The sequence below is a fragment of the Gracilinanus agilis genome, chromosome 5 (genome assembly GCF_016433145.1).
Source record: "Gracilinanus agilis isolate LMUSP501 chromosome 5, AgileGrace, whole genome shotgun sequence".
Taxonomy (NCBI): domain Eukaryota; kingdom Metazoa; phylum Chordata; class Mammalia; order Didelphimorphia; family Didelphidae; genus Gracilinanus; species Gracilinanus agilis.
Window position 1 is genome coordinate 23,292,510 of NC_058134.1, and position 12,849 is coordinate 23,305,358.

Below are 12,849 nucleotides of genomic sequence, written 5' to 3' on the forward strand. Positions count from 1 at the left end.
TCTTGGAGGGGCATCTCCTTCACTGGCCTGGCCGGCTTCTGGGAAGGTCCGCTGGCCGTCCAGAGTGGGAGGCTGCTCGGCTGCCCCGGAAGGGGCTGGGGAAGGAGGCTCCGTCTCAAGAATGAAGGATTCGGGGTTTCCGGCCTGACCCCAGCCTCCCCCCCAGGGCGCCTCTCAGAGGACGTCCCGCCCCTGGCCTGGGGACCAAACTGCCCCTGAGATGGCTCAAGCATGGATGGCAAAGAAGCTGGCGGCCGAGCGGGTGTCGCGGCAGAGCTTTGAGGCCTCCTGACCCCGCCGAGAAGCTGCGGCCACCAGACACGCACACGTGCTCGTGCACGGCCGCGAGGTCTGCGCCCGAGGCCAGACAACGTGGGGGATTTGGAGAGCTCCGACTCGGGCCTCCCTCGGGACAAAGCAGACGAAGAGCTCTGAGACAGCCCAGAGTCAAAGGAAAACGGAGCAGCAAGGCCCGGCCCTGGGGCAGAGGCTCAGACAAGGCCCCGGACAAGCGATCCCAGAGGAGGGGCCGTTTCACGGAGGCGCAGCCTGGCCGTGGCCTCGTGCCTTCGCTAGACAGCAGGGCTGCCGATCCCGACACCGCAGACCGGAGAGCCGCCGTCCTCGGCCTCCCCGAATCCTCTCAGCACAAGAGGCCGGTGGATGGCGAGGAGCCCATCTCAGCTCCTCTAGGGTCCCCCTCACGGGCAGCACGAGGCTGGGGTCTGGACAGACCAGCAGGAGCCCAAGGAAAGTGGCCTCTCCAAGCAGACAGGAGAAGGCCCTGAAGGGGGCTCCAGGGCTGGGCCTTGCAGGAGGGGAGGAGGAGGAGGGAGGAGGGCCGGCTGGTCCCCCGACTCTTTCCTGGACTTCGCCATCACCCCAACCTGCAGCCAGAGGAGATCCCCTGTGAAACGCTCCCAGGCTTGAGCACGGCTCCTGGGGCTTCTACACCCCAGAACTGCCCGGCCACTGGGCCCTCGAGGGATGGTCACGGGTGGGACGTGACCAGCCGGCGCAACGTTCTGAAGCCTGCTGGGAAACGGGCCCCGGCTCAGAGCGCAGCCCTGCCGTCCGCCGCCAACGCTGATCAGGAAGGAAGCTGCAGCGGGCCAGGAGAGCGAGGGGCCAAGGGACGGCCCAGGCAGGGCCCCTCGGAGGAGGCCCCAGCGCTGGCCTCTTCTTGTATTTTGGAGGCTGCGCGTGCTGCCGGGCAATGCGGTCACTGGGCTGGTCGCCAGACAACCCTTTCAAGCCTCAGGCCGTTCTTTCCTAGAGAACCGGGGAAACGGGCGACGGTGCCTACACACGAGTACTGAAACCTGAACCCAGAACCCCAAGTTAAAAGCCTTCCATTTCCGGAAAAGCATTGCGCGTGGGTAGAGCTGGGCGCCGCCAGGCGCACACGGGCGACTTACCCACAAGTAGTACGTGAACTGCAGGGCGAAGATGGCGATGCCTTCGTTGTCGAAGGACCCGGCCACCGAGCGCGAGATGTAGCCCGGCACGATGGCGATGAAGCAGGCGGCCAGCAGGCCCGCGCCCTGGTTCCACAGTTCTCTGGTGAGCAGGAAAGTAGAAATGGATGTGAGGCCGCTAAAGATGGGCGCCAGGAACACGCACACGTCTCGTATGTGGACAGTTATATTCAGCATGTTTAAAATCCAATGGATGAGGCCAGCCGTCACCATCAAGCCTGGATAGACCTAACAGAGAGGGGAAAAGTACAAATGAGCCAATATTGAAGGCCATAAAACTGCTAAAAAAGAAAAGAAAACAAAAACAAAACAAACGACGTACAACAATAAGCTCTTTTCCTATTAACATTTTTTTTTACTGTTTTGAACTTTAAAAAGTATTTCCATAGAGAGAGCCGAACCCAGGACCACCTATGAAAGCATGAATCTCTGCTCTGCTCAGCTCGATTTAATAGCAGACGTTTCTACAAAGCTTTATGATTTACAAAACACTTTACCACTATTATCTCATTTTATCTTCATGACATTCCAGGGAGATGCTGTTATTATTGCAACTTTACACTCAAGGAAATGGAGGCTGACAGGGTTAGGAGAATTTGTGCAAGGTCAGACAACCAGGAAGTGTCTGAAGCTGGATTTGAACTCAGGTCTTTCTGACTCTGGGTCCAGCATGTGCTGCCCAGATGCCTCAGAGTTTTGGTTAAATATTGAAAAAATTATGTCACATTTCACAAACTACTTTTCAAACTTGTCACACTTGTCTATACTTCTTTCTGAAATTGTTCTGGGCATTAAAAAAAATGTTTCAACAATCCTTTATCGGGGGTGGCAGGAAGAAGAGACATCTCTATTGCTGACCTTCCCATTTCCTCCCTCTCCAAAAGAAAACACTCTTGCTGTGAAGAAGACACGGGCAGCCCCTGAAGCCTCCTCTGGGAGGCAGGCTGCTGCTCTTCTTTACGCCAGGCCTGTTGGGGCCTGACCTCCCCGGAGTCTCCTCTTTGCCCACTTCTCACAGCCTGTCCCCAGGTGTCCCAGGCATTCCCTCTGACCATCCTTTGCACCCCCCCCAATTCCCTTTCACCAGCCCTTGAGGATTGGGAAGGTTTTTTCCGCTCTTCCCGCTCCTCTATGCCCCACTCTGGCCCCACTTACTTCCCTGTTGAGCTCCGGGTGTTCCCCCCATGTTACGGGCTTTCCCCTCCTCTAGCCACCTTCTTTCCTCATGTTCGTACAGTGCCCGCCGCTGGATCCCTCAATAGTGAGCCCCAGCAATAGCCACCCCCTCCTCCATTTCTGCCAGACACCCTTCCTGTGGCCTCCCCTTCGGGCTCCTCACACAGACACGGCCCGTGTCCCGGCGAGCTTCTCTTCCTCGCTTCTCTCATGATCCCGAGCAGACACGAAGGTCCTGAAGAGGCTCGTGCTTCTTCTCAGCCCATTAAAACGTCGGTTCTGCCATCTCCTCCTGCACCCCCTTCCCAATGGGCCTTCCTAGGCGTCCTCTTCCATCCCAGGTCTCTCCCTCCCTCCATTACGCTTAGGAAGGCCAGACTCCGAGACCCCCTCTCAAGCCTGGAGAAGCTGCTGGGCCCCACCATCCTCACTGGGGATCCTGGGTCATGGCACGGCTTCTTCTGGGCCTTCTATGGGATTTTTTCTTTCACACGGAAGCTCCGGGTTTTGGTTATTTCTAGGACTTTCTTTCTTGGGGCTTCATTTAGGATGCAATTAAAGAATTCTTTCTTATCCTCATTTTGCCCTATAGTTTCGATTTATCTTTTCTTGAAATAGAGCTCAGTTTTTTTTTTTTTAATTAAGGTTTTTACAGAGTTTGAGGACTTTTAAAATCTTTCCTTTTCCTACTTTCCAGATCCCTTTTAATTAGATATTTTAGTTTTTCTTCTACTTTTTCAACCTTATAATTTTGTTCAAGATTTCTTCCCGTCTCATGGAGTTGCTGATTTGTTTGGCCTATGTTAATTATCAGAGTTTAATACTTCCTTCTCTAAGCTATATCCTTACAATTCTTTCTTCCAGAGTTATTTCATTTTTTTATCTCTTGTTTTATTTTTCTAGTCTTGTGGAAGGTCCATTTTTTCCTTTGAGTCGCTGCTTGGAGAAGCTACAACAGAGTTAGTCATTCCTGGAGAAATCATTCGTTCCCAAAGGAGAAAGGATTAGCGATGCCTGCGTGCCCCACCAGCGAGTTTACGGGAAGGTGCTGTCAAGGGCTGCAATGGCTAGTCCGGGGCAAGAAGCCTGGAAGGGCCCGTGTCTTCGTTCTGAAAGGGTCTGCCCTTAAAATCAGATCAGAAGAAAAGTGGCCGGCACCACCCTCGGAGCGAGACCCAACAACGAGAGGGAATCCCAATGCTGAGAAGCAGAAAACAGAACCAGCGCTTACAGAACTTTAGGTAGCATTAAAGAACACTCCCATCCACAACTACATTAAAACACGGAATGTCATGTCAGCATAGGCCGTGTCTAGACAAGCCATCTTCCTTTGGATTCTTACTGATGACGGCCGGGTGGAAATGGGTTGGGAAGAGCCTTCCAACGCCTGCCGTGCTTTCGCTTCTGCCCAGACTGACTCGAGGAACGCTACAAGACAGCGTGGAGCACCGTTCTAGGAATGACGGAGAAAGAATCGAATCTGGCCCTCGAGAACATCGTCTGGACCAGTGTATTTTGGGAGAAGCAGCAGCAACGTTCGCTCCGAGGGTGAGCTGGGTTCGAATCCTACCCGTCACGTACCCGCTTTCCCTGCCTGCTCGGAAGCCCACCTTCGTCCTCTGTGAGGGTCTGGCTCTGGGACCTCCACACTGCAGTGACAGAACAAGCACCTGCGCTCTAAAGCTCCGGCTTTCTCTTCAGCTCCACAAACAGCCAGCTCGGCTGCTAACGCTTTGGAGGCGAGCTCTGAAGCGGAGCAGCCGGGCTTGGGGGTCCTCCTTAGAGACTAGGCGCGGCGCTGGCCGGAGCCGCTCCTCCTCGGAGCTCAGCCTCTGGATCAGCTCGCTGCAGGCGGCACGGCACACGTGCCGAGAGGCCTCCACTCAGACGCGCCGAGGCTCCTCTTCCCGCTCCTTCTGCCCGGCCCTTGTGGTCAGGGAAGGGTGGTGGCCGCTCAGCCCCGGCTTGCTGCTTCCCCCGCGCCGGGCGCCCCGGCCTGCTGCCTCCCCAACCTCAGCGAGCTGGCCTCGCTCTAGCAGCCGTCTCCCAGCGGGGCAGACCCGGACGCACCCCTGTTCCTCTGGCTCCCCCTTTTCCCCAGCAGCCCCTCCAAAGCAGAACCAGAAGCTCCCCAGCAGCCCGCCACGAGCTGGGCCGGGCCTGTTCCCGCTTCTCCTGGAGGCATTCTTAGGTGCCCACCCCGGGGGTCTCCTGCTGCCCTCCAGCCCACCCCCCAATCTCTCATCGCTCTGCATCTTCCCCCAAGAAGAAGAAAAGACGCTGCTAAATGTTCTGCTAAAATCTGGGCATGCCAAAACTCTTAAGATGCTGATCTTGAGGGCGGCCAATTCTAGAAATAGGACATGAAGACACAAGAATCGAGGGTCAATGCAATCAAAAGCCCTGCCATCGCTGAAAAAAGAAAATCCATATTTATGATGCAAACAATCCTCAAGTACCCATCTTCCAAAAAGACAAATTTAATAAAACAATTGATTGCTCACTAATTTATAAAATTAATAAAGATTTTATCTTAGATACTTACCGTCCCACCTACTATTCTTCCTAGCGGATACCATGCTCTTTCATCGAACCAATTTAGAAATTCATAGAACCCGTGGGATGCAAGATGATGTGTTGATCTATAGTTAAACCTGGAGAAAGAAGGGGGAAAGGTACATTATTTTATTTTTATCAAAATATCAGAAAAGCTAAACATAGTAGCACCCCAAAAAAAGGGAAAATAAATCTATCTAATCAGGAGTTCTTTACCAGGTCTATGAACTTGGGTTGTTTTTTTTTAAAGTGTTTTTGACAACTATTTTATAAAAATTAGTTTTCCTCATAATCCTTTTTTTATTTTATGTATCTGACCAGACTGACTGCCATAGGGTCCTGGACACAAAAAAAAGTTTAAGAATCCCTTATCTAACTGTATCTGACCAAATAGCTAAACTATCTCTGTGTAGCTTTCACAGGAGCCATTTATTTGTTAGTCCCTGGTGCTAGGGGAAGGGGGCAGGATGGAACAATGGATCTATCAATTTGTCAATTTATTAGCAGGGAAATTCTATAAGAACTAGCTAATAATTTTTTCCTTCTCATAGGACTATATTAAATTGTCCATTTGAAGAAGAATCTGGAAATAGATAGCCAGTACACACAATAATTTTATTAAAACCCTCCAATAAGTATTTTCCTCTAAAAAGATTATGTTATAGGTGGCAGAGGAAAGGCAGGGTCTCTCCTCAGATCTCACAACTTCTCACAAACTCTGTCTCCCAAATGAATTCTGGAGCAGCAGAACTCACAGACGATGGGGGCTAAAGAAATGTCCAGAACAATGTCAGGAAAGGCCTGTGGCAACAGGGTGTGAGCTGGGTGAGCCCAAGCCAGAATCAGTGGCACCTCGTTCCAGAACTTCTAGGCCACGGTGGCTAGACAATGGGTCAGCAGGCACTGACAGAGAGCAGGACTCTGTGCCACTGCCCATCTGTGGGCTGCAGTCCCAGGGCAAAGAAGAGCACCAGCGGCTCCAGGGAAGCAGGGACCCAGGATGGAAAAGAGGGCCTATATGGAGAGGAGTAAACATGCCTCTCCTTAAATCATAGTAACTGAAAACTTGTGGACCACCACAACGAGCCCCAAAAGCAGTGGCATAAAACCCTGAAGCTTGGAATAGTGCCCTCTTCCCCTCAAGAATGGAGCTCAGTTAAAAGTTAAGTTAAAAGTCAAGAAATAAGTTGGAAAAAAATGAGCAAACCTGACCACTGAAAGTTCCTCTGGTGACAGGAAAGATCAAAGCACAAACTCAGAAGAAGATAAAGTCAAAACTGTCACATCCAAAGCCTCAAAGAAAACGTAAATTGGTCTCAGGCTCAAAAACAACTCTGGGAAGAACACAAGAAGAATTTTAAAATGAAATAAAGAGACATACAGGAAAAATTTGGGAAAAAAATGAGAATGATTCAAGAAAATCACGACAAAAAAGTCTCAAATTTGATTTTAAAAATACTAAAAAAAAATACCACTAAATATGAAGTACTAATTTTACTAATACTAAAAAATATATTAAAAAATTTAAACACCTTAAAAAACAGAACAGGTCAAATGGTAAAAGAGGCACAAAGATTCACTGGAGAGAATTCCTTAAGAAGTATTTGGGGAAAAAAAAATTTAGTAATAGTATTATGGGTCACATGGGATATACAAAAATTCAATGAAGAGAACAACTCCTCCTCAAAAAGTAGAATGACCAAATGGAAAAGGTAGTAAGAAAGCTCACTGAAGAAAATAATGTCCTAAAAATCAGAACTGGGTAAGTGGAAGCTAATGGCTCTGTGGGACATCAATAAAGAATAAAACAAAATCAAAAGAAAAAAGAAACATCTCATTGGAAAAACAACTGACCTGGAAAATAGATACAGGAGAGATAATTCAGGTATTATTTAACTACCTAAAAGCTTCCAATAAATTATCAAGAAAAACTGCCCCAATATTCTTGAATAAGAGGGTAAAATAGAAATGGAAAGAATCTACTGGCCACCTCCTAAAAGAGATTCTAAAATGTAAACTCCCAGCAATATGAGAGCCAAATTCCCGAGCCCCCAGGTCAAGGAGCAGCTATTACAAACAGCCATGAAGAAATGATTCCAATATAGTGGAGCTATAGTTAGGATCACATAAGACCTAGCCGTTTCTACATCAAAGCAGCAGGGCACTTAGAATAAGATTTTCTAGAGGCAAAGAAGCTAGGATCACACCCCAGAATCGCCTATCTAGCAAAAGGGAGTACAATCTTCAGGGGAGGACTTTGAATGATTTCCAAGTATTCCTGACTGTCAAATATAAAACTCAAGAGAAGCATTATTTGTTGTTACTTCAAAGGACAAGATTCCTTCTTGGTTCTCTGCCCACTGCTTGGTTCTGCCTTCAGGGTCACAGACTAGGTCTAGTATCTCCCCCCATCCCAAGGTCTCTTTCTGGTCCTCAGACAATACCATCTCAGGCTGTTCTGCGCCTCTACTCTCTCCCTCACTCCTCACAGAAATTCTCTGAATGGAATATTATCGATAGAAGGAATAGCTCACATATATTACAGACCAGACAAGATGATATCTGGGGTCCTTTTCTTTTTTTTGTTTTCTTTTTTAAAAAAATCCTCACCTTCCATCTTAGCATTAATGCTGTGTATTGGCTCCAAGGCAGAAGAGTGGTAAGGGTGGGCCATGGGGATCAAGTGACTTGCCCAGGGTCACACAGCTGGGATGTGTCTGAGGCCAGATTTGAACCCAGGATCTCCCGTCTCTAGGCCTGGCTCTCCATCCACTGAGCTACCCAGCTGCCCCACTGGGGTCCTTTTCTAACTCTTAAGGTTCTATCATTCTCAAAAAAGAAAGGGAAAAAGGCACTATCAATTTAAATACTTAAAAATAAACTGCCTGCCAACCAAACCAGCCCACAGAATAGTGGGGGGAAAGCAACAATTGTCCACAAAGAAAACCCCTTTCTAGCATAGATAAGACTGAAAATATCTTAAAATGCAAAGAAATTAGGCAGACTAGGGGGTGAGGGGACAGGAAACAGAAGGTCCGTTCCAGAGGAGAATGTCAAGGGCGTCAGCGAAGGTCCTGGTGGTGCAGCTGCCTTTGGCGCAGACGGCAATGCCGCCCCGGATTTGAGGGGGAGCTTCTGGGGGGCAGTGGATGGCCTTCTTCTGCCTTAGCAGTTCCCTGGCATGCAGCACACTCCCAGCAATAAGGATCAGCAAACAAGCCTGCCTTCTCCAGACTCTTCTTGCGATCGGTCAATGGCCCCCACAAATGGGCTCTGCAAGCCCCCCACACAGAGCCTGAGCCCGGGAAGATGCCTGGAGAGTCTCGGTCCCGCTTACAGGGCAGCTTTGGCAGAGGCAGCCTGCATGGATGTCCCCCCTCAGCGTGAGCTCCCCGGAAGCCCCAGCCAAATTACCGTTAAGAGAAATGCAAATCAAAAGAACTCTGAGGGTACCCCTTCCCCCCACCTATCAGACTGGCTCATGTGGCAAAAAAAAAAGTAGGATGTGGGAGAATTGGGACACTGATGCACTGTTGGTAGAACTGTGAGCGGGTGCAGCCAGGCCGGAAGCAGGCCCAAAGGGCAAATCCACCACTGAGTCTGTGGGAGAGAAGGGAAAAGGACCCGCCGGTGCAAGCCTATTTTTAAAGCTCTTTTAGTTTTGGCAAAGAATTGCCAACGGAGGGGTTGGCGGTCCGTCGCTCAGGGAAGGCTGAGCCCGCTGGGGCGTGGGGTCAGGAGGGAGCACGACTGCCCCAAAAGAAACGAGGAACGGGATGAGTTGAGAGAAAGCTGGGAAGAGCGGTGTGGGCTGGGGCGGAGCCAGGAGCCCCGTGTAGACAGGAATAGAACTACGGCACGGCCGTCAGTGGTGAGCAGCAAAGCCGGCCTCCCCACGAGGGGCCCGGGATGGGGCGGCCGGAGAAAGGGAGGATGGCTGCATGTGGGGCAGCTCCAAGGGGGCCGCCTTTCAGCAGACTTCGAGAGATTTCTCGTGTGTGGGACAGCGACGGACACGGAAAGGCAGAGTGTGCACCAGACGGGTCTTAACCCCTCTCAGACGATTCACCCTGGCAGGGAGAGGAGGGAGGGACAAAATCTGAATTTTGAAATATTAAACAATACCTGTCCAAGTGCTTCTACATGTAACTGTAAAAAGAGAAATAAATAAAGGCTCTGGATGTAAGAAGTGCTGAAGCGAGGGAACGGAGCCACCTACGGGAATTCCTCTATAAAAGCAAAACTGGATTTGTAATGGAACCCTCAAGTTTCTGAAAGCCAGAAACATTTTCATTAATTTTAAAATAGACGGACAAGACTAACCAGCAGTACTATTTATATTTCAAACCAGCGGCATCCTAACCAAATAGAAACGGTGCGGGAGTCAATGTTAGAAGCTGGGGCCGGAGCAGAGGGTCCGAGTGCCCGCGGAGGGCCGCTTGTGAGAGGGGAGAAGGATGGGGAGATGGACGAGGACGGAGCCCCACAACAGGCTCCAGGGCCCCGACTTTGGGGGTCACTGCTAGAAAGTGAAGTTTTTCTTTTTCATCCCTATCAGAATGTGGAATTCTTTTTTTAAGAGTTTATTTTCGGTTCCAAATCCCTCCCCTTCCCCTCTCCCCGGGAACGCAAGAAAAACAAAACCAATCAGCACGCTGAGCTCCGGCCCCCGAAAAGCTTTGGTGTCCCCTGGAGGGCGCCGCGGGCGGGTTTCCTTCTGGGCCCACTGAGCCAGCCCGAGCTCCAAAGTCTTTCAAAGTGCTTATAATCGTGTTTTTGTTAAGTGAATCGTTTCGAGTCTCCCAGGATTCTGAAAGCATTTCCTCTTTCTAGGGCCCGAGCGTGCTCCGGCGTAGAGGCTCGCTTGTTCCAACACCACCCAGGACAGGCCCCGCTTCCCGTTTCCAACTTTTTGCTGCAGGAACTGCAATAAAGATGACGGTTCTGCTGGCGGCTCCTGCCCTTCCCTGGCCCAGCTCCCCCCGACCCCCGGAGCCATCATTCTCCGTCTCTGCCCGCTTTGCCAGTCTAATGAGGGAAGCCGTGATTCAGGCTTGTTCCGCCCGTCGCTCGCCTGGCTTTCTCCTGGAGGCGGCCTGTCCTCTGGTCACTCATCTCTCGGGGTCCAAAGGTTTCCCAGAGAGCCTAGAAGTGCCTCAGAGAAACTCACAGCCAAGACCTTCCGCTCCCTTCTTCTCTTCAGGTTTCGGGACCGTCTCGATTCCCAGACACCAGGGGGTGGGAGAGGCCCCTCATGTCTGCCTGTGGGGTCCACCTACACCGCGGGGTCCCTGTCTGTCCGGTCTTGGGCAGTGCGAGCACACAGCAGACGGGCACAAAAGCTAGGCCGGTTTCTATCTGGAAACACCTCCAGGAAGCCGAGTCGCTGCCTGCTCCCTAAACTGCGCTGGCTCCCAGCTCCAGTACAAAGGGCTGTTTGGCCTTCGTGCCCCACCCCCAGGGCTGCCTCCTCCAGGAAGTCTTTCCCAGCATTAAGCTCTGTGAGGATGGATACTTGAGGCTTTTAAAAGTGAAGCGGGGGGGGGGGGGGGGGGGAGGCAGTCAGGTGGCTCAGTGAATGGAGGTCCTGGGTTCAAATCTGACCCCAGACACTTCCTTGGGCAAGTCATGTGAGCCCCGCACTGTTCCGCCTTAGCACCGTCCCCAGCATTAAGATGGAGCGGTCAAACACACTTTCACACAACCCTGGAAGCGGCACCCACGGCCACGTGACTGACCATTGCTCGTCCTTTTGGTGGAAGAGCCTTCAGGAGCCCATTTGGGAGGCTCTTGGCAGGGAGGCCGGCCCATGCAGTGACTTGCCCAGGACCACAGCTGGTGAGTAGCTAAGCCTGGGTTTGAGCCCCGCACACGCGTCTTCCCGACGTTGGGCTGCCGCACCATCCGCTGGGCCCCACCTGGGGGACGGCCCCCGCCTGCTCGGCCCCCCGTGTCTGGGGTAGAGCACCAGGCCGACCCCCAGCCCAGGCCCGGCCCCTCGCCGAGGTCTCCCCGTGACAGGCTGGGGATGGCCTGAAGGCCGACCTTCCCTCCTGGGTCACGCGATCGGCCTCTCCGGCTCGGGCTGTGGCTATCTGAGCGGCTGAGTTCGCTTTCTCTAAATTTAGAAGCAGATCTAATTCTTCCTCCATATGGCCGGCCACCCCGGGAGGCCGCTCGGGGCACGTCCCTCTGTCACGGCAGCACGTCTCCAGGGCCCTGATCGCCCACCCGAGGCCCACCAGGTCTCTCAGACTCCACAGGCCAGAACCGAAAAGATCTCCAGAGGAAGCCCCCCCGCGGGCACCCTCATAACGGTTTGCCCCTCAAGAAAGTGACACTTTATTTTTTCATGAACATAGAGGTGCCTTTCTTGTATTAAACAGAAAAAAAATCCAATTGGGGAAATGACCAACGCGATCATGAAAGGGATCTTTTGACCATCCCCGTCTCTGTGCTCGGGTTTATGCCAACCCTTCGTTTGGGGCGACCCATGACGAGGCTCTCCAGAAGCCTCTGCCTGGAGGGGAGGCCCCGCGGGACTCCCTGCACAGACGCTCTCGGAGATGGGACGGTTCTGCCAGAGCGCAGGGCCACGAGGTCCCGCCGGAAGATGGATACTCAGTAAGAGCTTTAAATGGAATAAAGAAATGAATCTATTTTGTCATACAACACCGGAGAAATTTTTGAGTTGCACAAGTGCCAACTGGGGTGACGTGCTCCGCGGGGATCACGGGGGCGAGTGTCGTCACGGGGAGCCGGCAGGGCCTGGGAGGCCCCAAAGGGAACGGCCCCACAGCTGCTACCCAAGGCGAGACTTCACTTCTCTGCAGCCCCCCTGCCTGCTCGCCTCATTCCCTGCCATAGAGGCCCCTCACAGGCAGCTTCTGCCACCTCCAGATGCTGCGGATGCCCCCCGACCAACCCCAATGCGTGTATCGATCAATAATTATATGTAATAATTGAAAACACCGTCTCAGTAACTACTCTGTTCCATTAGCACGGCCACATTTAACCAATGGAAAGAACAGGTGCCCCAAATAAAACAGAAATCTATCCTATTAATTATTAATATCATTAAATATTCTTAACCGGACTTGCAAGGATGATAAGATTTATCTCTAAGTAACTACACATTCCTCCAAGTCTTAAAAATTCAATAACTAAACAAACTGAAAGTTTGAAGGCAAAAAACTGCACTCCACCTCCAGGAACAAAAACAATACAATATTCTGAATTTAAACAATCTTTAGCTCCCTCACATACTGCTGAAAGTAAAGCTAACAGGTTTGAAGTCATTGGAGAAAGGGAAAAGCCCAGGAGACGCAATCGGCTCTGTAGGCCCCAGCGTGGTCTCTCCCTGCTGCCACGGGAAGGGCCCCTGCGTGGGGCTCCGGCCCCTGCGTGGGGCTCCCTTGGCGCTGTATCTCAGCATTCCACGGATCACGGCACACTATTGGCTGATGGAACGTAAGGCAACAACCCCAGTGCGGTGCTCTGTATCCTGGGCGCTGATCGGCTCAGTGACTGTAGGTAGCAAGTGGGTGAAAAGGTTTCCAGGACAGCGGGAAGGATTTAGAAAGCCTCGAAATAGATGTCGGGGTCTCTGGGACGAATTGCCTTTCCCTAATGCCCCCCA

At 51.7% G+C, this 12,849-nt stretch overlaps 1 protein-coding gene across 1 annotated transcript in view; it reads right to left on the reverse strand.

Moving 5' to 3' along the window:
• Positions 1 to 12,849, reverse strand: part of STT3B (STT3 oligosaccharyltransferase complex catalytic subunit B) — a 57,591-nt gene that overhangs the window by 29,418 nt on the left and 15,324 nt on the right. Inside the window, exons 2-3 of the mRNA XM_044677235.1 lie at positions 5,200 to 5,308; positions 1,419 to 1,706 (exon numbers count right to left, since the gene is read on the reverse strand). Of these exons, the coding sequence (XP_044533170.1) occupies positions 1,419 to 1,691 (273 nt within the window). The 5' untranslated portion in view covers positions 1,692 to 1,706; positions 5,200 to 5,308. The remainder of the gene's footprint in view (positions 1 to 1,418; positions 1,707 to 5,199; positions 5,309 to 12,849) is intronic.